This window comes from Haplochromis burtoni, unplaced genomic scaffold (genome assembly GCF_018398535.1).
Source record: "Haplochromis burtoni strain Fernald_Lab_line unplaced genomic scaffold, NCSU_Asbu1 Contig_138, whole genome shotgun sequence".
Lineage (NCBI taxonomy): Eukaryota > Metazoa > Chordata > Actinopteri > Cichliformes > Cichlidae > Haplochromis > Haplochromis burtoni.
In genome coordinates, this window is record NW_024582499.1 from 936218 (window position 1) to 962805 (window position 26588).

Below are 26588 nucleotides of genomic sequence, written 5' to 3' on the forward strand. Positions count from 1 at the left end.
CACACACACACACACACACACACACACACACACACACACACACACACACACACACACACACACACACACAGATAAAGTTTAGACAGGAACCAGCTACAGCTTTACCCAAACTTAATCAAAGGCATTAGACATGATGGATGAAGCTCTGAGCAGAAGCAGCTGAGCAGGTTCAACATCTAAATCAGATTCTCCTGGAAGCTCAAATATTGGAGAGATTACGCACAGCTGAGCAAAATCGTGACGCCACCTGCTGATACGCTGCACTCCTTTGAGTCCATGAGCGTGCACTATTTTTATAAAGCTATGCAGACTAATGAAAAATCCTTTTCATCATAGACTTTCATGTATACAGGCCTGATTTCAACTACCACCTTTTATCAACGAATAGATTTAACTCTCTCCAAATTGCCCCTCGAGTTATTAGGCAACCAACAGTAAAGGAGAAGCGCAACATTACAGGCTTGAAAGATGAAGGGTAAAAATAAACCTTCAGATGGAAAAGCTGCTTTTGTTCAAATCGCTGCCTGCTCTGTCTGCCTGTCAGCAGATTCACATGTTAATAAGATCTGATCCTGGATCAGAGGAGAAGGAGCAGTACCTGGGATCCTCCTGGAACTGGTACTGGATGCCCTGCCCGTGATGTACATCCCAGTCCACTATCAGCACCCTGACACACACACACACACACACACACACACACACACACACACACACACACACACACACACACACACACAGAAACAAAATGTGAACACTGGGATTTTCAGAGTAAAGCTTGAAGCTACGTTTATTTCATTCTCATTAAACCCCCTCCTGGGGTAATTGAGAAATTATACAAACAAACCAACAAAGCACAGTGTTTTTTAATACACATAATCATTATAATGAAAAGTAAAAATACAAATACATAAATAAAATATCCATCAACAAATCACACATCCAAATACAGATACAATTTCTTTACCAAGTTTTGCAAGTTTACGCAGTATAACAATATCCTTAGTAATAAACAACTTTGCCATCTTATAGACATTTGGGCTCAACCTAAAATACACAAGCAGATGTTTTTGTCTTTGCAACTAAAAACAACGACATTCAAATAAATAATTATACTCATCTCTGAGTTTTCCCAAGCTACAAAGTTCACATAAAAGTTTCATATATTTGACTCCATCAGATCTGCCCGTTACTACGACTAACACCACATCTAAACCTTGCTAAATAAAACAGAATAATCTAAACGACAAAAATTATTTTCCAGTTGGAATTCTCACTTAAATATTCTGTAATTAATATAAAGACTATTGTTAAACATTTCTCAATTCCAATTTTGTCTCAGAATATGAGATATCCTCATCTCAGTTACTGCTTTTATAACCTGTCATTCAATATTTTATGTTCCCATAAATTAGAAAATCCTTTATGATCAAATATTTGCTTTAACTTCAATATCCACGGCGACTTTAAAAAGGCCTTTATCATATAGATTTTTCAAAAAGCTAAACACGAGAAATGATCATTTATTCCTATTTCCGCTCAATAATCTACACCAGCAGCCAACCATCCTACATTCAATCTTTATTCAATTTAAATCCACCCAAATCTCCATATAAAACACAATTTGCTGCATTTTTATTCACCTTAAAAAGCTGCTTTAAAAATTTAACATGTAAAGCCCCACACCTCCGACCCATAGAGCGATACAGGTGAGACCAACTGTTCAAACTGTAACTGAGTTTCAACAGATAATCTTAGATCTCTAGCTTTAGTTAAAAACTACAGCTTGCCGCTTTGGTTTTTTAATAGCTATTGTCAAGTGTTTTGATGCACACTCCATCATCCAGGTAAGTAAATCCTTCACTTGGATGAGTGATAAAACGTTTCTCCCACTGAAAACGCTACGTCCAGATGAACAGAATCAACTTTTTGGACTTTTTTAAAGTGTTAGACCAAGATAAACATAATCGTTCACTCTTCATAATACAGAATTCCCAAATTAGACGTCACCTTTTGGGAAAATTCCTATTTTAGCTCTGTTTCCGATTCTGACAATATTCCAGTGTCATCTGCATACAGAAGGACAAAAAGTCTTAAACAGACCTCAACAGAAATGATAGTCCATTATAATATTTTTGTATACTCAAAATAAATTTAAAAGACTGCAAAGAGCAACTGTTCACTCTGTCGAACTCCTATATTACAATCAAACAATTTAGAATACAGATTTTGAGCCATCACATGTGACTCAGCATTTTGGTATAAATTATTCACAACTGTAAAAATGTCTTCTATATATAACTGCAGCAATTAAGTTTTGCTATAATAGGCTTCTTTCAACCAAATCAAAAGCTTTTTTGTAATCAATAAAACTCAACATGGTCACTTCTAATAATGCAGACATAAATTAATTACATCATGTAAAACAAATATATGATCAATTATTGTGTAACTCGCCCTACAGTCAGCTTGTTCAGAAAGCCCACTGCAGTTAAATAAGACGTCAACGCTCATTAATTATTGACGTAAACAATTTTCCAGTACAATTAAATACAATTGTCTGTACCGGCGTTAACACATTTACCCATATACAAAGGATGTATTCCAGCTTCTTCAAACAGGCCAAAGACCTACTTTATGGTCCTGAAAACTGGGTAATAATGGACCAAAGGCAACAATATGTAATCACATCCTGAAATAAATTAATCTGCGTGACAATAAGGGCCCAACGTCATCAGTGAAACAACTTTAATCACTGATTTACGACATGAATTTTATTATTTAGCTTGTTTTCCTACAAGTCTTAAACATAATGTAAGAAAATTTAACATCTGCATCAAACCCATAGGAACAACAAGACCTTTTAAGTCCTTATTTTGTTTGATTTCAGGCTTTCGATGACCCACGGGGAGTTCGGAAAGAGGAGCTCCACCATCTGATGATGGTTTAGCTTTTTATAATTGATCTGCAATTTTAAAGAAAGTCTTTGCTACACCAAAACTCCAAAAGACCTGAGATGTTAAGACACAAAGCTACATACTAGCTCCCCAGATTGTCACACGTATACACAATGAAGGAAGACAAGTGTGTGTTACACACCTGCTGATGGCGTGCCTGGTCTGAGCGTATCGAGCTGCGATCGCCACGTTGTTGAAGATAGAGTAACCGTTGCACTCGTTGGCCTGAGCGTGATGACCTGGAGGTCTGAAAGAAGCGAGAGGCACGATATCGATCTGTTATTTCAGCGCTGTGTTCAGGTGTTCAAAGGAAAACACGGCGCTGCCTTGAGCAGGACGATCTGCTTCTCTTACCTGATGATGGCGAATCCGTTCTTGAGTTCAGAGGTCATGACCCGATCGACCAGCTGAAGCACTGCACCCACAGCTGTCACAGACACCTGGAAGGACTCCTGAAACACAAAAGATATTTAGTGCAAAATACAACTAACAACATCATGCTGTCCAGTTATCGATCATAAAGAACAAAATGAGCTTATTAAGAATTAACAAGATGTGTGTGTGTGTTCTTACTGGATGGAGATAAATGGAATCATATTTGTTGGACAGAGTTTGGAGTTCAGCCAGTGTCATCGTCTGAGTCGACTTTATCAGGTCCACATAGTGTTTCCTGCAGCAGCACAAACACACGGCAGGTTTTATGCGCGAACACATTAAAACATAAACAGAAGACGCTTTAACAGCGATCAGCAGACTCACATGTGAGCCAGCAGCAGCTCTTCCTCTGTAGCTTCTCTGGGCTAAAACACAAAAACACACGTCAGGATCGGTTATCTATAAAACTCGACGAGGATGTAAGAGTAAGACTTTTATTAATATTCATCTCTGAGGAGCTCTTATTTAGCCTAACCTCAACTCTGATACAGAGAGGCAGCAGATCTTGTCTCTCCAGCTCCTTCATGATGGCTGTCACTCTGTCCGGACTCTCTGGATGGCTGAAAACAAAGTATTTCAAAGATAGATCAACAAAGACTTTATTAATCCCACACTGGGGAAATTCACTTGTTACAGTAGCACAAAAAGAAAATTTAATTATATTAATAATTATATATATATTATATCGGATATATTAAAAAACTACAGAAATAGAAGAATAAGTAAGAAAACTTTTAGAATCACCTGCACTGATAGCTAAGCTAAGCTAGTTATTTCTCAGGATATAGTTATATTGTTACTTGTTACAGTTATTTGATATTATATTTTGCACTATCCTACTGTATATTACTGTATACTTGTATTCTGCTGTACATATTGTATATCTTATTCCTCTGCTCCTCTGTCTCTCTTGCTGCATTGAGCATGTGTATGACAAAAGAAATAAAGTTCTTCTTATCTTATCTTAAAAATGATGTACACAAAAGCCAAAACGCCTAAATAATTCAAAATGGATTAAATACTACACAAGAGTAATTTGTACTATCTACAAATGGTACTATATATAGAATATACATGAAAGCTACTCTGGGAGAGTCCAAGAATAACATCATATAGCTAGAAATGAGCAGACAGACTCCCCTGTAGCATTAGCTCCATATGAACTAAAACAGAGGAGCTGTAACAGCTGATCTCCTTCTTCTATGATGCAAATTTGATTAAAAAATGCAAATAAGCAGAACAGGAGCCCGCTTTGCATGAATTAAAAGTTAACAACAGTCTTTAGAGGAGAAGTACGAGGTGAAAAAAATGAAACTAACAAACAGGCTCATATTTAATTTAAATGATAAATTTTGCCCTGAAGGAAATTGCTGAGCTGCTGAATGATGGAGACCGTCTGTGAATCTGAAAAAACATCCAGCTCTTAAATATTCATCATGGATTAGTCTCTGCATTATTCACTCCATTAATCAACTCGCTGTTTAGAAAACATGAGTTCCTGAGGATGCCAAACAGAGACACAAGTCAGTGAAAGTTGGACACAGGGCAAAGAAAAGGAAGCTCAGGTAATCAGTTATGAGCAAAGATGCTGATTAACTTTCTCGTGAGGTCAGACTACAGCAGAAATCACAATTATTACTTATTAAACTTAATTCACTTATTGACAGCTTCAGTTTCAACCGTGTATCTGTAAACATAAACTAATGTTTCACTGAAAACAAAACAAAACAAAACAACACAAATTGAACTGAACGTGCTGAAGCCTGGTGTGGACTGAATTTTGAAAGGAACCGAAACAAAATATAAAACAATAATCATTTAAACTCAATTATTGTCTTTTACTGATCAATGTTAGTCAAAAATGTAACTATAATTAACATCTGATTTAACTGCACAGCTCCTGTCTGAGGTGCTGCTTACCTCGGGTCCCACTCGTTCTTATGGTGGGTGAAGATCTCCGAGTAAACGAGACCCGTTCCACTGGCTGCCGATCTGCTGGACAGATCCTACACACACACACACACACACACACACACACACACACACACACACACACACACACACACACACAGGAAAAATAATCAAATAAAACTTCATTTTTGATAAAATATGATAATGTGCTGTGTTTCAGGATGCAAAAGTGTCAGTATCAGGTATACCTCTAGCTTATGACTTGCAGAGACAGTCCTATTCACCCCCACCTATTACCACATGACAGTCTCACAGCAGGTCACACCAAACAAACAGTTTGCCTCTCACAGTTTCTGATGGAACCGGAGCAGACCCAGGACATGAGATGAAGTCTCTCAGCTGGGCTGGGAACGCTGTTGTGTCTCCTCATAGGAGCTTCTGGAGGCTTATATTATTTCATTACTTATCTCTACTTTATTATGGATGTCCATCTTTAGAGTTTGGCTTAAAACCTTGAAACACCTTCACAGGTGTAGCTGACACTGGTGGAAAGGTCAGAGATGGTCTGAGGTCCAGCACAGACATCTCACCTCTGTTCCAAACACTCTGCAGGACCTGAGCTGCATGCAAACCTTTTCAAATATTAAACAGAGTGCAAAGTCTCACCAGTGTCTTCAATTTGCCACTCAGCTCCTCTTCTCGCTCCTCTCTGGTCCTCTCCATCCTTCCTCTCCTCTTCAGCTCCTGCAGGCTGTTTCCTCCTTTGTTCTCCTGTGTTCCCTCACTGCTGCCGACCTGCAAACATAAACAGGAGCAGCTGAAGCCCACCTCTCTGCTGCGACTGAAGCAAATTGATACGCTGTAGGGTTAAAGCACAAGTGCTCCAACGTGACGCAAAGAAACAGAAAAAGAAGAGTTCAAATAACTAAAAGAGGAAAAGCTGAAGAAGAAGAAAAGGGTGGGCTGTTTCTGCCTGGTGTTACGAAAGCAGACTGATGACAGATCCAAACACTCAGGTGTTTACATGAAACTGAGCGCAGAATCGAAGTAGAGGCACGACAATCTGAGATAACAGTTCACCTCAGGTAAATGAATGATTGCCTCGCCCACTTTTACTCGTCAATAATTCATACTCAGCTAAAGCCAACCTGTACACTTTAACGCATGCAGCATAAATAGTAACACTGACAAAAAGCGAGTTAAATCTGGAGCACGTCACCTCGAGCGAATCACTTTAATCCTAAAGAGGACCTATACTACTCATTTCTTCGTTCTCGAGTTATCGCATTCACAAACTTGAGTATCCACATTGTGCGTCCACCTAGTAGGGTGACGACAACACCCCATCAGATTTTATGGCTGAGCGGCAAAAAGGTTTAAAAGGAGGTGAAGGTTAAAACCAGGTGTATCCCTGTGTCGGGTGACTGACCTGAGGGGACAGACGAGGAGATCTCCTAACTGGCTTCGGTCCATGTCCTGGAGGATCTGACCCCGACTGCATCACTGATCCACTCAGATCCACCTGAACCAAAAATAACAAAGACACATGAAGAAGAACCTTCACACCTGCGAGCCAGAACAAGCCTCGTTACAGAGGAGTCACGACTGTGTAATGTGTCAATGAGAATCCAAACTAATTAAACCCTTTAATTAACCTCAAATAGCACAGAGACAAGTACGCTGAAACTGAGAAGATTTTTTGTTTACTTAAATCTCTCTGCTCACTTGGAATTTGAGACTGAAGAGTTTCATCACCTTTTTTTTCTTTAACTACACTCTGTAAACATCTTGGAACTCAGGAGGTCAGTTGCAGAAGTTTAAAAAAAAAAATGTTTCCCAGAGCCGGTCCCTGATGTAATCCCACTCCCAACCTTGAACCCATCACTGTCACGCCACCCTCACATGCTTCCCCACTACTCCTGACTTCCTCATGCAGTTGCACAGTTCCTCTCTGGGTACCATATAATAAGCTTTCTCTAGATCCATGAAGACACAGTGAGGCTCCTTCTGGTTTTCTCTATACATCTCTATCAACACTCTCAAAGCAAACATCAAATCTGCCGAGCTCTTTCTCAGAATGATCCATACTGCTGCTCCTTATCCTAACTTCAACAGCTCTTTCCCATATCTTTATTCTCACACTCGTCCACTTTGTCTCTCTGTAGTTACTCAGCTCTGCACATCACCCTTGCTCTAGAAAATCTGTACCAGTACACTTCTTCTCCAGGTGTGATTGTGTTATAAGGAAGACGTTCTTTTAGCTTTTTTTCTTCCTACTTTCGACAAGTCCTGGTCAATGCCATTCATTGGGTTTCTCTCTGTTATTATTGTTCACTTTAAAAAAAAAAAGAGTGCCTGAAAATGACTACCACCGTAATTTATGGATGCGTATATAGTTGAACTGAACTACGTTTATTGTTTTTCATATTTCTTCAGCATTATTTTATTTATAATTGAATTCATTTATATATTTTTAGAGATTTTCACATCTGTTACGTCTTCAGATTGATGCATAAATGCTTTTTCTAAGATCATGATCGTGGCCAACACCAGGACCGGTACACCGGGACCGGGGTCATCCTCTCTCGGTGTAAATAGTGAAGCAGCAGAAGCTGTTAGCCTCCTGCTAGCTTGTTCTTAGTATGAAACACCCAGACTGAGCGGATAAACTGGGACTCACAGTCAGCCGAAAACATCCACACCTTGAAACCGGGTCAAAATCCGTGTGAAGACCCGCTGCAGCCTCCGGAACCGGGACGACCAGGAAGTGTACTGTTTGTTTCCGAGCTGCTGAGCGCCAACCGTACACCGCTACCGTCTGAGGCGTATGACGTCACCGAGCAGCGCAGCCAAGGGTGTGGCGCGCGCCGGGACTTTTTTTTTAAATGATTTAAAACTAAAAACCGTTAGAGATCGATGTCACGAGCTTTTCTCTTAATCTCTATAGATTCATATGTGCTTAAAACAAATAGCGTCTTCAAAATGTAGGTTATGTTTTACAAACATTTTTCCTTTTTGCTGTTTCATTTTAATAATAATCCTATTATGTCTTACCTAATATAATACTGTGGCCCTTTATTCACACTAAAAATTACAATAATGTATAGGTTTTTTTCTTCTTCTGACTAATAAAATAAAATAAAGCTGAATTGAATTACAATAAATTCTGGATTACCTCAAATCTTTCTCATGGATGTTGCATATATTAAATTTTACTAGTCTATTAAAAAAACATGTTGGGTAGCCAGTTTAATGTTGTGGTGCAGTTTAAAGTAAATTAGTGCAGCACTGGCATTCACTCTGAGAACAGAAAAGCTCAAAATCAGCACAAATAATGAGATATCAAACTTTATTGAAACATTTTGAACAAACAACAACATAATGATAACACTTTGGATAAAAACAGATATAAAAAAACGAGACATCGAGATCGAAATGAAGGGTTTCCTCTCAGAGGGAAATTAAAGTCACACAGAAAAGTTTGACTTTTATCAATATACAACCAAGAGTTCTTTATCAGGACATTTCTTTTTATTTATTTAATTAATAAATTTCACTTGACTTCAGCTCTTTGTGCTTAAAATTTATTTCCTATGCTTACCCGATTGGCTGTTTATTCACTTAGACTGAAACAAGAGCCAATCAAGTCACAGAATCTATCTTTTTTTTGGCTAGCATTTGATTTTTTTTCTTCTATGCTTACTTTTTTTGATGATCCTATGGGGGAAAGTTTAAACTGATATTTACACAATTTTTATTTGAACTGCAACAGGCTCACATTGTAAAAAGAAACCAGGAGGAATGAGTTGTAACAAGATGACTTAGAGATTTATAAAATGTGTGCATCTTTAGTGAACATGTAGTGTTTCATCATCAACCTTAAGACACATTTCCAAAGCACAGCCACATTTCAGATTGGTCGGATGTGGGTAGTATAATACTTGTAGGTTAAACTGAATGAGAGCAGCTTTCCAGGACGAGGAGGACACATAAGCACCTCATGTAGACATCATGGCTCATTCAGGATCAAATGTGATCATATTTGTGTGTCCAGTCATCCCCAGCTTATTAAAACTAACAGTGAGGATACAACTGCCCAAAGCTAAGCTGAGATCCAGCTTTCATGGCAGCGTTACCTAAGCAGAAGGTTTAGTTGAGTGTCCATCCATGAGCTCAGGTTTCCTACATTTGTAGTGTGAATATGAAATATAAAAACGGTTTGACTTCCTAAAATCAGATGAGGTCTGAGTTTGAATGAGGCTGGAGTCAGAATCAAATCTCTCTTGTTTTTTGTTCACTTGTGAATGAAACATTGCTCTGACTCACTTTCCCACAAATTTCCACAATAAAACTGCAAACGAGCGTTAAACTCATCCAGGAAAACGTCTGCCTGACGTCACCTGTCTACCTGTCCTTGGCAGAGCGCAGGTCAGTGGTGATTGGGTCGTGCTGGATGGTCTGGTGCAACATCAGAGCCAATAAACCGGCTCGGTTGGTCATGGCGGTCCTCAGATTCCTCTCCTGCTCGAATAGCTCGTCCAGTTTATACCACTGACAGAGACAAAGAGAGAGTTAGAAAAGTCCAGGTGTGTCTTAATGTTAATGACGAGGCACTAAATAAAGTTTGTATGAATAGAGATACCACTCGGACTCGCTCCAGGTCGACTTCGGCGCGGCGAAGTTTCTCCCAGCAGTAATGCTTGTTGCACTTCCTCTTAGACACCCGACAGAACTCGCCGGTTGGCTCAAACACATCTTTGACCAGAGGACATCCGCACACCTCGTCTGCTGGGACCTGCAACAGGAAGTCAATAACAAAGAATCAGGAAAATGTCTGCCTGGCTTTGAGTCCAGAGCCAGGACCAGAGTCGGGATCAGCTAGTCCAGAGTCAGGACCAGAGTCGGGATCAGCTAGCTCAGAGTCAGAACCAGACTCTGCCTGACTGTCTCCAGAGTCAGGACCAAAGACTCCAGAGTCAATAAAGCGTCAGGAACATGTGTGCCTGACTCTGAGTCTCTGAGCCCAAAGTCAGGACCAGCTAGTCCTGACTTTGTACTCTTCTCCAGACTCGGAGTCCAGACTCAGGACCACATGCCACATTAAAACTGTGCAGCATCCAATTTCTGATGTTATGTCCTTTAAAGACTTGAGACAGGAAGTTAACCTGAACAGAGACATGTTTTAAATATCCACAGCTGACAAGTTATGTAATTTTTGTATTTTGCTAAAATAAAATAAAAAAGTTCTTCATTGAGTTTAAGAAAGGGACGAAAAGAGCAGCGGATTAAAGCCTTGATCGAGTCATAAGTTGTTTTCTGTAGACATAAACAAACCTTTGGATCTCTGGAGTGTTCAGGACATAAAACCTGCAGCCGCTTACAGTACGTCTTACTTTGAGGGTTGTAGACATCGCAGAATAACCTGGTGGCTCTGAGAGAGACAGAGAGAGAGATGAGACACAAACAGAGGAACGGGTAAAGACACGAGGGACGGACAGGTGCACGGTCTTACCCCTCTATGCGTGTTGGATACATGGAACCAAACGATGTTTGACTCTCATACTGTCGGACAAAGAAACAGAAAGATCAGATTAAACTGTTTTCCTTGGTGCCTACATTACCCACAATTTACCTCAGAACAGCTGACTGTCATGCCAGGGGATGTAAAACTAGCTGCTGTGCCATAACCACCATATGCCTGCTAATATTCTGACTTCATGTGCAGACTTAGACCAATGGTGTTAAAAGTGGAGGACCTCAGGGGTGCTAGGTTGCATCAATAATCTTTTAGGGAGAACTTATTATCCTCATTTATTATTAAACTCCAGATGAGTAGCTCTTTTAAACAGAAGATTTGAACAGCAGCATTGGGTGAATTTGCTAAAGGTCATTTTTCCAGCTGTCACTGAATTTCACTGGTTTATTGTGGCCTTTGTTCCCACATCGCTGTTATAAATTTCCTGTTTGATCACCTCATTAAGGCAGCTGTAATTCATATCCAGTACAGACCCCAGGTGGACATACTTCCTGTTTCTTTAAGCTAACCTTAGCGTAGCATCGCTCCATATGACGCAGAGCCACCTTCGGATTGACGGGGTGACTGCAGGAAACACAGAAGATCTGAAAGTCTGTGTCGTCACCGTCACCCTCAGTCACCTGCAGAGACAAACAGAGAGAGGAGACTAACTAACAGCTGATCACACTAACAGCGGAGTGCACTGGGTGGCTGCGGTTGCCACAGACCTCCTCGTGCTGTTGGACTTGCTGAAGTTTGGCGTTGGCGATGATGCCTTCTAGCTCATGGAAGCGTTTCTCCATCAGCGTGAGACGCATCCTCGCCGCCTGCTGCTCTTTCCTGATCCGCTCCAGCTGTCTGCGTCCAATCTCCTCAGCAATGCAGGGACTCTGCTGCCACTGCTGGATCCTCTGAGGCAGGATCTCATAGATGCGACTGAGAGACAGAGACGAGGCGTCAAAGAACCAACAGATTTCAGAAACATGTACTGGTTCTGAGAAACCAAATTACAAGTTAACAGACAATGTCATGTTTGCTTTCTGCATAAGTTTGAGGTCCTGGGTGAAACCCCAGAGTACACGGTAATAAGGTGTACACGGCACCTAATACACAGCACTAGAAGTGCTGGCACAAATCACATTTTGGTGCCATCTCGGGTGGCCGTGCACAATTTTGGCGGTTTTTACCACCAATCTTTTTTACCTGCAGAAGCACAGAATATCGGATTATACAGCAAGGAGATGCTGCAACAGCTTCATGAGACCCTGGAGAAAACCTTGGAGAAAAAAATCTTGGCAGTTTCTTCCCTTTTGGTTTAACTTCTCTTCAATCAGGGATGATCCAGAGGTTTTCTCTGAATAGCAATACCTATCATTTACTACAGCTGTATCTGTGACGATATCACCACCAAAACCAAAGCGGTGAGCATAATATGCTCTCGAATAGTCAGATCTATGCTTAGCAGCTGAGCTGGATGGTGTTAGAAACTGTGTGAGAAGAATGGGAAGCCAGTCAAATTCACATTAGGCAAGTCCTCTCACCTTCTCAGAGCTGCTGCACGGCAAAGTGACTGACCAGAAAAAAAAAAACAATCAATGGCGGAAATGAACGTGTTTCACCTCTGGAAAGATGACCAAAGTTTTGTATTTCAGAAATAACCTGCCAGTTTGTGTTTGGAACAAATAGTATGCACTTCTTTTTTCACGTGTAAAAAGGGTTAATGGACTCAACGGTCCAATTAGATATGGTAGCTGACTTGATACAAACTTTCTAACTTCAGCATAGAACTGCTGAATTTAGAAACTGCTGAATTCTCTGGCGGGCTTGCCGTGTCAGCCGTGTCGTGTTCACATGAACATTTAGATGATCTCAGACTCACTTGGCGGCGAGCTTCATGCCGCACTCCTCGGAGCAGTACTTGGAGTTGGCCCTCGCCGGCTCGATGCATCCTGGACCCAGACACTGCCTCAAAGCTCCGCCTACTTCTTTTACTCCACCCTCTCCCGCTCGCTCACTGTGCCGCACACGCTCTCTGTGACGCTGCTTCACTTTGTGGCGCCGGGGCTTTGCCTCCTCTTTAGGAACAGACACGGACTTCTGCACAAGGACGGGTGTGTTAGTGACATCATAAGTGACATCTGTGGTCAGGTGATCTAACCGCTCTCACCTTCTTCTCCGGCTTCTTCTCGTGTCTCTTCACGTGTTTCACCTTCACCGCCTTCTTCCTCAGAGAGTCGGACTGAGCATCATCCTCTTCACTGTGCCACACCTGCAACAAGAAGACGCGTCACGCACACAGAAAGTGCCTGCCTGGCAGCTGATTGGTTGGAAACACCTGCACACACTGACCAGGTCTCTGTATCCGGCAGCTTTGTATTGCTCGTACAGCTCCAGCTCACTCTCACTGAAACCCTCCTCCTCGTCATCTTCCTCCTCTTCAGTGTGATGCCCCGGCCCTTTTCTCGACAGGCTCCGCCCCCTGGCACCGCTGCGACTCATCTCCTCATCCTTGACCCGAAGCATCTTCTGCTCAGAGAACATATGCAGAGTAAACAGCATCATTAGTACAGCAATAACGGACATCTGTCTAACGGACATCTTTAACAATCAGAACGAGTTAGCAGTTCACCATCAATTTGAATCCCTTGTTAAAGGTGACACATTATGCCTTTCTTGTCATATATGCCTGTATTTATAAAGTATTTTTTAATCTTACTCACTACTCAAAGCCCAGGAATCACTTGCCAACCAGTCTAAGAATACACATTTTTCCCTTGCTATGAGTGCTTGTATCAAGTCCAACATGTTGGACCACTCACAAGCATTACATGCATGATGTCATGCGAGAAACGTCTAAAGCTAGAACAAAAGTATGGAGCGGGAAACAACCATCCTCCACTCTAAAAAGCCCCATCGCTACGGTAACCAGAGACAAAGATCCAGAACTTTAATCTCACAGTTATAATCGATACACTGACTGATGTCAATGTGTAACTCTTTTCATCTTGCTGACGAATCAAAGCGCTTTAATGTTTTACTCAAAGAATCTGAAAACTATAGGAGAACTGTGTAACAGCAAAGATGGTGGGAGAAGAATGCATTTCAGGGTCAAAGTCGGAAAACTTTTAGCAGCTTCTTTAAAATCAGGTTTGAATAATGATTTTATAGAAGCTTAAAAAAAAAATCCAGGTTACTTGTGAAATATATAATTTATTTATATAATTCTTCAAGAGAACTGTTCAAATAAATGCCCAGAGGGATTTTGAGATGACTGCCAAGTGCAGAGATCTGCTCCTAGCAGCCACGTGTGCCATCAAAGGGAAATGGGATTCAAATTTTAAATAATTAAATAATCATGTAGTTTGTGCCATTTAAACCACCAAACAGTCTTTGATCAACTCTCCATTAGATAATGCCTTACTGATTTTTTTTTTTTTTTTTACAGTTTTGTGGGAAACTATAACACAACTTTGGTGCTTTTATTTTGAAGGCAAAAAAAAAAGAATTTACATATGTTAGTGTATGCAAGCAAATGCAGCTTTGCTGTAAATGCACTGGACGTTTATGAGATACGTGAGTTTACTCTCCCTGAAAGAGTTCAACTCACATAAAAAAAATAAAGGTTCATACAGAATGTCGAGTTTTTAACGAGACATGGACGTCCAAGTATTGATTTAATAAAGTTGAAGGTTCTTATTTTGTTGGGAGCAGATTGATGAGTTAAAAGATTACAGTTTGATTCATCATTAGAAGACTAAACATGCAGAGAAATACGAGAATATGACTGATGCAGACCGGGAATAGACATCTAAATCTTTGCTAGTAAACCTTCAAAAGCAACAAGGTCTTTTTAACCAAGCTTTACACATCCAGGGACGGAGAAGTCAACACAAGCTTTGTGATTTCCTGCAGAATCACAAAAAACGCAAGGCCACACTCTGATGGGGACTTCATCAAAGAGTGATTGCTGAACTGAACAAGCAACACTAATAGAATGAGGGGAAAAAAGCATTCAAAGCATTTGAAAATGTGCTCCTCTCCAGATGAACCATAACAACACAGCTCAAGGACATCTGGAGCTTTATCTGAAAAACAAAGCGGACTATTTAGAGTTTTTTCCTCCTTGGGTCTGGGCGAGAGCTGTGACGACTGTGACACAGCCCAGTCACTCATCTTTGTCCATGGGATAAGGACAGAGTTTGAGACTACAGACGAGCTGGAAGCAATGCACTCGACCGGAACTCTGACAGGGAGTGTTTTTTCCCACACAGGTAACTACACGCTTGGATAGGCTGAAATGGAACAAGCTGGAAGGTGTGGATGCGAGACAGAGTGACTGAAATTGGCATTTCTGCAGTGCAGTACACACCACCAGGTGTTGAGTAACCAGCACTAAAAATTAACCATGCTGCTAATGTGTTAACCAAAATAGTTAACTACATCAGGGTAGGCGCACTGAACCACAGACAGGCAGTTGCACTTTTAGAGCAGCATAAGGCTAAACATAGTGATATAAGCTACCGCATCGCTATCAGGTGGCTCAGCCTGGGCAAAGGGCAAAAAAGAGGGTTTTGTGAAAAGAAAGGACACTCCAGAGCTCTCAGACACAGAACATAAGGCAGATCTTGAATTTGCTGTTGACATGTATGCATGAATGGACTAAATACAGCACTGTAAGGCAGGGGCCTGTTTACACGTAAAATGTACAGGCCGATGAAGGCTTTCATAAAAAAGTTTCTCATCAGAGACATGCCAACAGTGAAAGAAGCCATAACATCAGCTTATCGCTTCAGATGGTACTCATGTATGTTAGGAGTCCTGCATGATGAGTTTTCAAGGCAATCTGAAGACTTCAAAACAGTTACGAGTGAATTGTCCTCAGCTGCAGTGTTGATCATGCATCCAGTGAACTCAGTGACCTGCAGTCTGATTCGCTGCTAGCAGAGCACTTCAAGTCAGTGTCACTGCTGGGTTTTTATTCTTCTCTCAAAGAGGAGAACTTTGCACACATAAGGACACATACTCAGAAGATGTTAGCTCTCTTAAAGCTAAGATCCACCTTTAAATGTAAACAAACATTTTCACTGAGGAAGCTTAACAAATCCTGATACAGATGCTCTCAGCAACAGTCACCTGTCTGCTGTGCTTTGCATACCAGAAATCAACTGGTCAAGCTTAAAAAGGCTAGAGTTCTCTCCCCGAAGAACAGAAAAAACCTGAAAATCTGCAGATGAAATAATTAAACTACAGGAAAAACAGCAACAACTTTGCATATCTTTGAAATTCTCTGGTTTCTCATGTGGCCACTTGGGAAAATGATTTGCCCACCTGCTCCAGAATGAATCCTCAGATCTACAGTGACTATAAGATTGTAGATGCATCACCCCTAAAGCAAAGAAGCCCAACAACAGAAAAACCAGGAAATACGAAACATTTATGTGAAATAATTCTATAATATTCATCCTCTAACTAGATGCAACATGGAAATCAAAGATGAATTCTGCTGCATCATTTCCACATTTAAAGTGAACTTTTCTAGCAGTTACCAAAGTACTGCAGTATACATTTCACCTGTTTGATTAACATTTTAGGAAACTACAAAACTCTGATGTGCATATTTGATTTGTTCTGTCATTGATTTAAATAACCAGCATTAACTACCTTTTGTCAGAGTTACCTGTGTGCTGCTCCAGTCCTTCCTGGTTGAACAAAACAGGAAATAGAGGGTGGAGCTGGTTAAAATGCAGAGGGGTAGCAAATGGACCAAACCACTCGCTGTGACAGCACGGGGGGTGGGGGATCTGTGTACCGAGTTTAGTTATTGTCTCTGTGGTTTTTCCCCTTTGTGTTTAACAGGCGTTCCTTTGCTGCGTTCAGTCCTCGCTCTTCTGGTTAGACCAGTTCTTCTTTTGTTATCTTTTTCTGAGCAGTGCTCTGTTCAGCTGACCTTCTTTATGGACACAGCTATTTGCTAACCTCGACTTTTCCCTTCCTTTGTTGTTTTAATGTGACTTTGTGATCGCCTGGGTTAAATAAACACCCAGCTTGCAGCTGAACTACCTGTGTCTGTAGTTTGACTGAAAGTCTCCAACATTTTTTGTCTTTTTCTCCCTCAAGTCTTAAAAAAAAGAACTGGATCAATTTCCTACCACAACTTGAACCTGAAAAAAAGACGCTTTTAAAGGTTCGTGAAACCATGAAATCATTTACAAGGTTTTGCATTTGCCCTGACTTTACAGTTTCATTTATACAGTGTACCTTGAACTCTTGAACCTCTTTTAAATGTGTCATTCCTCTGCTACCCTGTGCTGGTCAGTGTTTACGGCCTGACTCCCTCATTTACAAAAGCAAATATGAAGGATCGCTGCTGCCAAGACTGCGTGCAGCCAAAGCTCAGCAACATGACGATTCATCAGTCCCAGTCAGGCTGCAGTAATGTATTTACTATGGTGGGCCAAGAGTGCCAAAATGAATTAATCAAATACATCAGTAAATAATTAATTAAATATGTCAATAATTAATGACAATTAAAAATTATTAATTAACGGATTAATTGTGACAGCAATTACTTAGATAAATACATAATTAATTAAATATGTATTTAATTAATTTGAATTGGAAATAAAAATCTAATAATTTATTAAATGATAAGATAAGATAATAAGAAGATAAGAAGAAGAAGACAAGAACAATGAAAGGCAGTTCGGCGTCTCTCCATTAGCAGTATGTAGATTTTTTACATTAAAATTGCTTTAGAATAAAAGATAAAAGATACATAGATATATACACCTGTAAACAAGTTATATATGCAAGTTATATATGCAAGGTGCATTGCAAAGGAGCAGGTGCAATATAAGGTACAATGTAATCTTTGGTAGTGCACATTGAGTAAGAGGTTGGTTGCATTATTATAATAAATTATATTAATTAGACCTGCTATTAATTATGATAAAGACGGTTCATAAATAGAATATTTAAAAGTAACAAATTAAAATTGAATGAATTATTAATATATGATACATTTAAAAAGTTAGTTAACCCTTTAAGACCTACCATAGAACCAAGTCTGCCAGAGCTTACTTTATATTTTTACATGCTGTGGAGCCATTTTTGGGAGCATTTCAAGTTGCTATACATCAATACAACTGTTATAGCCCATATTTTAATAATATGTATGCATTAAGTCCATAGTAACTACATTAATTGCAAAAAAGTGCAATAAACTACAAAAAAAATTGAAAATCGCTTTTGTTTTGTTTACATATATTTCTACTTGGAGAAATTTAAGAGGTTTATCCCTCAAAACTTTAAATACAAAAAAGTTGCAAAAAATAGTTTACAACAGGAAATTTATTTTGAGTGTCTTCATAGTTTTATTTTTGAACTACACCAATTTTTATATACTGCAGGAAAAACGAAAAACAATCCTATGATGCAAATTTGCAAAGAAAACAGCACGTGCATCAAAATAAACTATTTCCAGCTGTGCAATTCAAGTTCCAGCATCCCAGAAACTATTCAGAAAAGCATAAAGTCAAACATGACTTATAAAAACACCAGTATAGGCTCTTAAGGCCTACAAGTAAAAAACTAAATTTTCCGCGAAAATGACGTCACTTCCGGTTTCGGGCAGGAAATGGTGGACATGCAATCATTCACGCTGACGTCTGTTTCAATGTGGGAAGTCTTACGAACAGCTGATCGGATCGGCAAATCGTGTTTCTGGAATATTATGTTTTTGTTCCTGCAAGCGCTTTTTATGCAATTTTTGCAAAGCTTTATGTGGAAGGAAACCGTGACCGAGGACAAGCTGATGGCATCAGATGTAAGTACAACTCCTCCGGTTTCATATGCAAAAACAATTTTTGCGCTACCTTATGCGGTTGCAGTGCTACCGGGATTTAAAAATAGTTACGCAAAAAAGAGCGTGCCCGCTCCGACCGGCTTCAAAGGGTTAATGATGGAGTTCTTTAAGTCATTTTGGCACTTGTGGCCCTTCATAAGAAAGTAACCAGCTATGTTATTAGTATTCTGCAATTAGACAAAAAAATGTAATGAAACTGTCTACTGGTGACCTGCTGTGGTTTTGACTGTTAAATTTTCTCATGTATGAGCACCGGCTGTAGCGCTGTGAAGACATGACATGTGTAAGTGTAAAACAAAGCGCGCACACACACACGTACACAAATATGGAGCAGTTTAATCCTGATGTATCTATTGTTACCCGAATGAGCTTTAAAACATGACGTCTTCCCCCTGAACAGCACATTTAAACAGACAAACAGTTCCAGATATATCACGGTCCAAGAAGATGCAACTGGGATACGACAGGAGCAGACGATCACTGTCTGCCTCAGTTTCAGGGATTTTTATTTCCCTCCACTTGCACATTTTCACTGTAACATTTTAACAGCGTTCATTATTATGACAATGAGGTTTATTCACGTACCCGGGCTCGGACCTCACACTGCCGGAGGCGGCACTTCTGTCTGATTTTGTTCGGGCCTCCAAACTTCTTCATGTCTTTACAGAAGTCGCACTGAGCGCAGTCCTCCGTCCTCAGGCAGGCGTCACACTCTCCACACATCCTCGCCGAACGCTTGATCTGGAAAAACGAACAAGGAAACCGAAGCGGTATGAACGGCATTGACACTCCAAGTCTCCCGCGAAAACCCGGATTGTGGCTGGAGCTTCAACCTAAGCACTTAAAGGACTTAAAAGTTTGAAAATTCATATGTAAGAGCAGCTAAAATTGTCAGCTGATGGATATGGAAAGGAAGAAGTTGAAGGTTAAGATACTTTAACTAGTAGCAGGTAAAAGTTAGTTTGACCCTCTGAGGTGTAAGTCAGCCTAACCCCAGCCTGAGCAGTTAAAGTGCTGGCTGAACTGTGTCATGTGATCTCTTGGGTACCTGTGAGCCCCGCCTCTTGTCAGTCTTCTGCTGGGGGGTGGAGCTTCCATCTCCATCAGTTTTATCATCTCTCTCCGGCTCCGACTCTCTCTCCTCCTTCATCTTCTTCTGACGGTATTTAATCTCCAGCGATGAGTCTCTGTCTGCAGACAACACAACGCACAGATCACAGCTTTAACACCTGAAGAGGACCAACTGTGCTCTTCAACAGCTCGAGGTTTTTATTCTGAGACTAGAGAAACATTACAGGATTTATAGTTTAAAAACCTCCTTCATGTTAAAGTGGCTCTTTTGATCAGCTTGTCCTGTACAAACCAGTTTTTCTCATCTGTGGAACATTGGCCATCTCAAATACACTGCACAAAAAAGTCATAGGAGACACAATAGATGTCAATGGGAGAAAAAATTATGGTGCTGGATATCTGATAAAACTGGGTAATATGTAAGGAAAAAAAGGATTGGGGGGGGGGTGTCCTCTCAGATCTGGACCCGGACATCACTGATCTCCTGGACAGTCTGAAGTGCAACCTGGCAGATGGGCAGAAGCATGATGTCCCAGAGGCGTCCTAATGGATTTATGTCAGTCAAATATAGGGACAGTCAATGGTATCAATTCATTCATCCTCCTGGAGCTGCCTGCATGCTCTCACCACATGAGGTTGGGCATTGTCGTGCAGTAAGAGGAACCCAGGATCCCCTGCACCACTGTAGGATCTGACAGTGGGTCCAAGGATTTAATGGGCTGTAGAGGTCTGTGCATCCCTCCATGGATAAGACTCCACAGACCATCACTGATAAGCAGTGAGTGCAGGAGCCTCAGACATTGACACCAGTGCTCTACAGGAGGTCATTTTGTAGCTCTGACAGTGCCCATCCTGTTCCTCCGTGCACAAAGGAGCAGATACCGGTGATGCTGATGGGTTTCTAGTCCCTATCCAGCTCTCTGAGAGTCACTGTAAGTCTCCTGGAATCTCCTCCATGCTCCTGAGACTGTGCTGGGAGTCACAGCAGACCTTCTGGCAATGGCACGTATTAAATGTGCAACTTCTGTAGGGTCCAGATTAGGGCTGAGCAATACGACCAAAATCTCATATCCCAATATAAGACATTTATTGTCCCAACAACGAGATTTATCACAAAAATTTTACATTTTCTGTAAATTCTGTGAACTGGGCAACTCGACTTGCGTGAAGAGTTTTCAGCTGGGCGTCGTGTGCCTGGAGTCAAGTTTTCTTTGTGAGTATTTATTACTCGTGCTGCGGGGAAAGCCTGTTCTAAGGTTTATTTTTTTAGCGTCTCATCTGTAAACACTGCATACTATTTCACATGATTCAGTTTATTTTGAAAAATCTCAACAGGCTCTTCAGCTTTATTGTGAAAGGTCTATGTGGAAAATAAACAAGCGGACGGCGGAGCCATCGTTGTTGGTAACGACAACGCATAAAAACAGTGGCTTGTCCGTCTGTAGTGTGGTTATATGAAAATATAAGAGAAAGAGAGAACTTTAAGAAATTCTACAGTGACCATCAAAATGATTAAAAAATATTGCCATAAACTGTTTATTTTGGGACACCACGGAACAAACGATAGCTCCTCTAGTGCACCTGTTGTTAGTTTCATTAGTTTCTTAGTTGCCCCTTGGGGATAAATAAAGTCTCTCTGATTCTGAATAACACCAGAGCAGCTGAAACTGATTCACGACCTCTTCTGCTCCTTAAGTGACCACATCCATATCCCAGAGGTTTGATGCTAAACCTCTGAGCAGTGTATATATGACATAAAATGAGAAAAACTATAAAAAATCCCCTTTAAGCTAGTTTAAAGAGGATTTCTGTAAATGAATTCAGTCTTAAAGCAAAGATTCAGAGGTCTATTTTTATCAGTGGACTAATACACATTATGTTTTCTTCCAGCTCAGAGAGGAGGGACACTGACTTCTGCAGGGCGGGCAGTACCACACTCTGATGGCTTTGGCTGCCTTCTCCGAAACTCCAATACAGTCTCCATGAAACCACTCCGTGCAGCTGTCGCACCCTCTGACGGACACACAGACAGACAGGTTAGGGTTAACAGCTGTGTTTGTTTGTTTATTGTTTACAGATAAATAAATAAAGTGTGTTACATCATGAAGCAGTTGATATCTGGTTTCCTGCAGACACAGTAAACCGGAGCGCTCATGGTGTCCATGGGAAATCTGCCCCGTCCTCCTCCTCCGTCACCTTCTTCACCTCCCTCCACTTTTCCTCCTCTTCCTCCCCCCTCCTCCCCTTCCTCCCCCTCCTCCTCATCCGGGGCTCGCTCTGCTCCTGCAGCCTCTTCAGACTGACAAACAAACAAGAAACACACAAACCTGAAAAGAGTTCAGCATCAGAGATCTCACTCGGTTTTACTAAAAAGAGGATTCGTCTTCTGTGTTCATCGCGACAGACCAGCAACAGCAGCACCAACACAAACTGGAGTAGCCCACGTTACTGGTTGGTCCACATTATTCTGACGGTGCCCCCCTCAGAGCATCGCAGCCTGCAGAGCTGTGTGTGGCACCAGCAGACTGCTCTGTGTTGTGCTTACCTGAGCAGATTATCCAGAGTCTTTTTTGGCTTCCTGGCTTCAAACAGGCTAAACTTTATTAATATAAGACATATTTTCCAGCCTTACTGACCAAAGTACCCACATCCTTTAGCCCTTTTAATACTATATTACAGTACAGTGCTTTTCCTGTAACACTCATACCACTGGGTTGTCTGTAGCAGCTGTTAGTCTGCACTACAAACCCTAAAAAGTGAAATGTAAATAAAAACAGAATGCAATGACTTACAAATAAACCCAGATTTTATTCACAACAGTGAATAAACTGTTTGGACTGAGACATTTTACTATTTCATCTAATATTTTGAACATTTTGCAACCAGTCAGATTTAACTGGGAACATGTCAGTGACATGTTTGGGTATAAAAAGAGCCTCGCAGAGGGGCCGCGTTTCACTCTTCAGAGTTACACTTTCAGAATAATGCTGCTCAACATAAATATTCCATCATCTGCAGTCCGTAATATCATCAGATAATCTGAAGAAATCTCTGTGTGCAGTGGACAAGGCCAAAAATTGGATGCCTGTGATGTTCAGACCCACAAATCTCTGAGCCAAAGCTGGACTGAGACAGTGGAAAAACTGATCTGAGGTCAGCAGTATCAACATTTTAAATTATTTCTGGAAAATATGGATGCCATGTCCCTCGGACTAAGGAGGAGCGGGACCATCCAGCCTGTTATCAGCACTCAGTTCAAAAGCCTCTGAGGGTACAGGAGTCCATTAGTGCCTTTGGAATTGAACACTTGCACATCTGTAACCATGAGTGCAGAAAGGTATACACAAGTTTTAGAGCATCAAATGCTCCCATCCAGGGAAGGCCTTGGATATTTCAGTAAAATAATGCTAAGTAGGGCTGCCACGATTAGTCGACCAGTCACGATTACGTCGACTATCAAAATTGTCAACGACTAATTTAATAGACGACTCGACGTTTGAAGCTTTGTAAGATCCTGAAAGACGCAGGAATAAGCAGCAGGATTTAAGTGTAATAACGGACTGAAACAGAAGATGGCAGCACTGCATATACAAGGATGCCAGCTGCCGTCAAACACTGAAGAAGAAGAAATTCAGGGTCCCCATTTGTAGGCCGATTCTGTCACAGCGACGAAGGCTTTATATATAATTAATATATAATATATAATAATATATAATATATAATTTTATATACCCGATCCGTACCGGAAACCCGATCGGTACCCCGCATGCGCGAAAGGTTTCTACTTCCGGTCGTAGCGTTTTACGATAGTTAAAGGTCCGAGTATCTGTTAAGATGTTAAGAATAACAGGTATATCTTAAAATGTTTGCAATAATGAAGCATTTCAGTACAATGTAGACAAAAACGAAAAATAAAAAGATAGTTACGATCAGGACTCCCCGATCCTTACTGCGCATGTGTAAAGTCTGACCGTACAAATCGAGTCTACCCGATCCGTACCGCGCATGTGCAGATGTTTTCTTCTTCTTCTGTTCGTTTAATGGCAGTGTACTCCCCAGTGTACGAGGATACCGCCACCTGCTGACCGATCGAATAAACCCTATTATAAACTGAATTAGCGTCATTACAAACGTGTGTTAAATTTGATTTAGCGATAGTCGAGTGTGTTTATGCTTGTCTGTGAGGAGAGGATTGTTGGAATAGTGATGATGATGATGTGCGCTATCACTGTCAATTGTCAGTAAACACTTCATATGGCTGATGAATCTACACGTGTGTAATTAGGCGCCATTCTCCTTATTTTACGGCGCCGTTGCTCAATCGGGGGACACTCTCTGTTGAGGAGAAAAGCATGAATTTCTTTGTATACTGATTATCCATTGTTTAAATGTCCCGGGCAGTCGAAAAGGAGGCAGAGCTGCTGAGAAATGCTAGGAGCTAACTGGGCGCTAACCGTATCATTCAAACATATTGAATGTCGCAATGTTGGCAAAGAGAGGAAGTGACGTAAGATTTGCGCATGCGGGGTACCGATCGGGTTTCCGGTACGGATCGGGTAGTGACAAGGCTGTCCAAATTCGAAGACTCCTCCAAACGCGGCCGACAAATGCATCCTTCATTTCCCCAGATTTGAAGGATGGGTCGGGTGTATCCATCGTGGCCCAACCTATCCCAGAATTCCTAGCGCGGTTCAGCCAATTCCAGTTTCCAACAATGGCGGCAGCTACTTAGTTTTAATATTACTCTTATTACTCTGTCTGGGTCACAAAATAAACGTTTAAAATATTTTCAGGCGAGAATGTAGCGGTGTAAACTTCAAATATCTGCTCAGTTTATCAAGACATCACATATTTGTAAAAGCGCTCCGACGTTTTCGGAGACGTCTGTTACCCACCAGCTCGATAGCTAACCGGGGTTCAAGGCTCACTCCCAGTACATCGTTTTCGGGGGGACTGGGAATCTATCCTACCTCACAAATCACCCTACCCGTTGTTTCTGCGCATTCGAGTAACACAACTCTCAAATTTACATAATTTTTAACCCATTGTGAACATTTATTATGGTTATGGTTTGGATTAGTCATAAGTCGCTGTCAAATTATAATATGTGTAGGACGATTTCTCAGAACAGCGGCACTGCTGAGCAGCTAGAAACCCACTCCCCCTGAGGAACCTGGATTCAGAAGAAACGTGACAGGAAACTCCAGACCCGGTTCAGGACCTAAAAAATACTCCTCTGAGACCTGCGGATCCTGGACTAGATTACTACTGAGACTGTGGAGCGGCTTTTATTTGGAAAATATAAAAAAATCTAGATCTCATCAGACCAGTTTCAGGTCTAAGAACAGTTTTATTTAATACATTTGATCTATACTCTAACACCTGGATTAAACCCCAGAGACCAAAGTCCAGACACAAAACCAGGACCCGGAGGCTCATTCGATCTGTTTATAACTCAACAATATCCACAAAAACAAGGCGCAGTCTGTTATCGCACTAAGTCTGTATTACATTGGTCTACAGTGTCCACACAAATTCATTCACATCAATTAAGACATCACTGTCTGTTTAACATTAATAACTAATATTTCCCTGTCCGAGCCACCAAAGGTGTGCAGAAGCAAAGACTGCACACAACGACATCAGACTGAAAGTGTGGTGTGTTACTCATTTTACCTCTTTATTTGCATCATGAATTGATTGTGGGAAGTAACTGCAAGGTAAAGGAAAACAGAAGCATGTGAAACAGACGAGCCTGCATTAAAACCACTAAAGTGTCCTTTAAAAAACCCGCCTGGTGACACCTGAAACCCGCCACCGTGCAGTGATTTAACAGCTGATTTCTCCACATGCAGCCTGCACGAACCACGTGACAGCATCTCCAGTCCTCCCTGATCACCAGCTTTAACCTCCTGCAGGAGCAGAGCTCTCCTCACGCCTCTGCTGCTCCGCTCCGACCAGACTCCGTTTACTTTTCTGCAGATTTTAGCCGCGTTTAGGCTGCAGGATGGAGAAAAGGGGAGCTGCTCCTCTCTTCTCCTCCATCAGTACAACGTGACAAACAAACCCGGACTCACCATGAGCTGCTGCAGCTGCTGTGAATTCACAGAAGAAGAAGGAGAAGGAGGAGAAGAAGAGTCGCTTCTCCGGTTGAAGCTGCAGCCTCTCGCTCGTTTTACAAGATCACCAAAAATCTGCAAAAATCTCTTTGTGTCCGCATCATTATTGTTTTCCTCTTCTGTAGTTTTGACCGAGGAGCACAAACGGCGTGTGTGTGTCGCCACCTGCTGGAGGGGAGGCTGTGACATTAGAACACGCGTTTGGGTTTTTGGAGGTAATTTTAGGTTTAAGCCTGCAGACAAGACCGTGAAGACTGAGAGGTACCAAAGTGCAGGGAGCTGCAGTGACTCAGGTCTGAAGGGTCACATGACACTTTACACGAGAATAAAACTGATCTCTGATGTTTGGACTCCAGTCTGTGAACACAGCGATAACACAGTGAACAGGTTTCTCAGGAGCAATCCTTCCTCAGGTCTACAGGAGGAAAACAGGCTGTATAAATCATGTGAATGAGCATGCACATGTGTTTGTTGTCTTTAAATGATTAACACCTGTCCCAGCTGCTACTGCGACACGTATTAATTATTAATTATTAAGTTTAGGGCTCACTTGTGAGCAGCTTGTGACTGTTTTGGTCTGAAATCTTCTGATGTTGTTTAATAGAAACGATCATCATAAACTCGAGACTCGGCTCTTTGCAGCTTTCCTTTCACACCATTGGACTGTTTCATCATGAAGTGCAGTTCTCCCTGCGTCCAGCAGGTGGCAGCAGTGAAGC

At 41.2% G+C, this 26588-nt stretch overlaps 2 protein-coding genes across 4 annotated transcripts in view; both read right to left on the minus strand.

The window, feature by feature from the left end:
• hdac6 (histone deacetylase 6) overlaps window positions 1–8145 on the minus strand; it is a 15356-nt gene extending 7211 nt beyond the window's left edge. For 2 of the 3 annotated variants that reach the window (XM_042224442.1, XM_005931123.3), the window contains exons 1-10: window positions 7981–8145; window positions 6730–6822; window positions 5967–6095; window positions 5310–5395; window positions 3865–3949; window positions 3714–3754; window positions 3528–3624; window positions 3309–3406; window positions 3097–3201; window positions 599–667 (exon numbers count right to left, since the gene is read on the minus strand). In XM_042224442.1, coding sequence (XP_042080376.1) covers window positions 599–667; window positions 3097–3201; window positions 3309–3406; window positions 3528–3624; window positions 3714–3754; window positions 3865–3949; window positions 5310–5395; window positions 5967–6095; window positions 6730–6801 — 782 coding nt within the window. In that variant the 5' untranslated portion in view covers window positions 6802–6822; window positions 7981–8145. The remainder of the gene's footprint in view (window positions 1–598; window positions 668–3096; window positions 3202–3308; window positions 3407–3527; window positions 3625–3713; window positions 3755–3864; window positions 3950–5309; window positions 5396–5966; window positions 6096–6729; window positions 6823–7980) is intronic. The other variant, XM_005931124.3, reaches the window with a different exon arrangement.
• A 487-nt stretch (window positions 8146–8632) lies between these two features.
• On the minus strand, window positions 8633–26073 carry cxxc1a (CXXC finger protein 1a). The gene is made up of 14 exons (XM_005931121.3): window positions 25828–26073; window positions 21850–22049; window positions 21663–21763; window positions 19728–19870; window positions 19265–19420; window positions 13165–13341; window positions 12983–13084; window positions 12695–12912; window positions 11544–11751; window positions 11346–11456; window positions 10813–10862; window positions 10635–10731; window positions 9943–10095; window positions 8633–9851 (listed from the first exon to the last, which is right to left on the minus strand). Exons 1-14 carry the CDS (start codon window positions 26056–26058, stop codon window positions 9705–9707), a joined length of 2094 nt encoding a protein of 697 aa, XP_005931183.1. The 5' UTR covers window positions 26059–26073; the 3' UTR covers window positions 8633–9704.
• Window positions 26074–26588: the final 515 nt, after the last annotated feature.

Excerpts from the sequence above, each read along its gene's own strand:
- cxxc1a (XM_005931121.3), bottom strand. The coding sequence starts at position 26,058 with ATGTCACAGCCTCCCCTCCAGCAGGTGGCGACACACACACGCCGTTTG. Across the intron at positions 19,871-21,662 it reads GTACTGCCCGCCCTGCAGAA|ACAGAGACTCATCGCTGGAG; the intron begins GTCAGTGTCCCT and ends TGTTGTCTGCAG. Across the intron at positions 10,732-10,812 it reads TATCCAACACGCATAGAGGG|AGCCACCAGGTTATTCTGCG; the intron begins GTAAGACCGTGC and ends TGTCTCTCTCAG.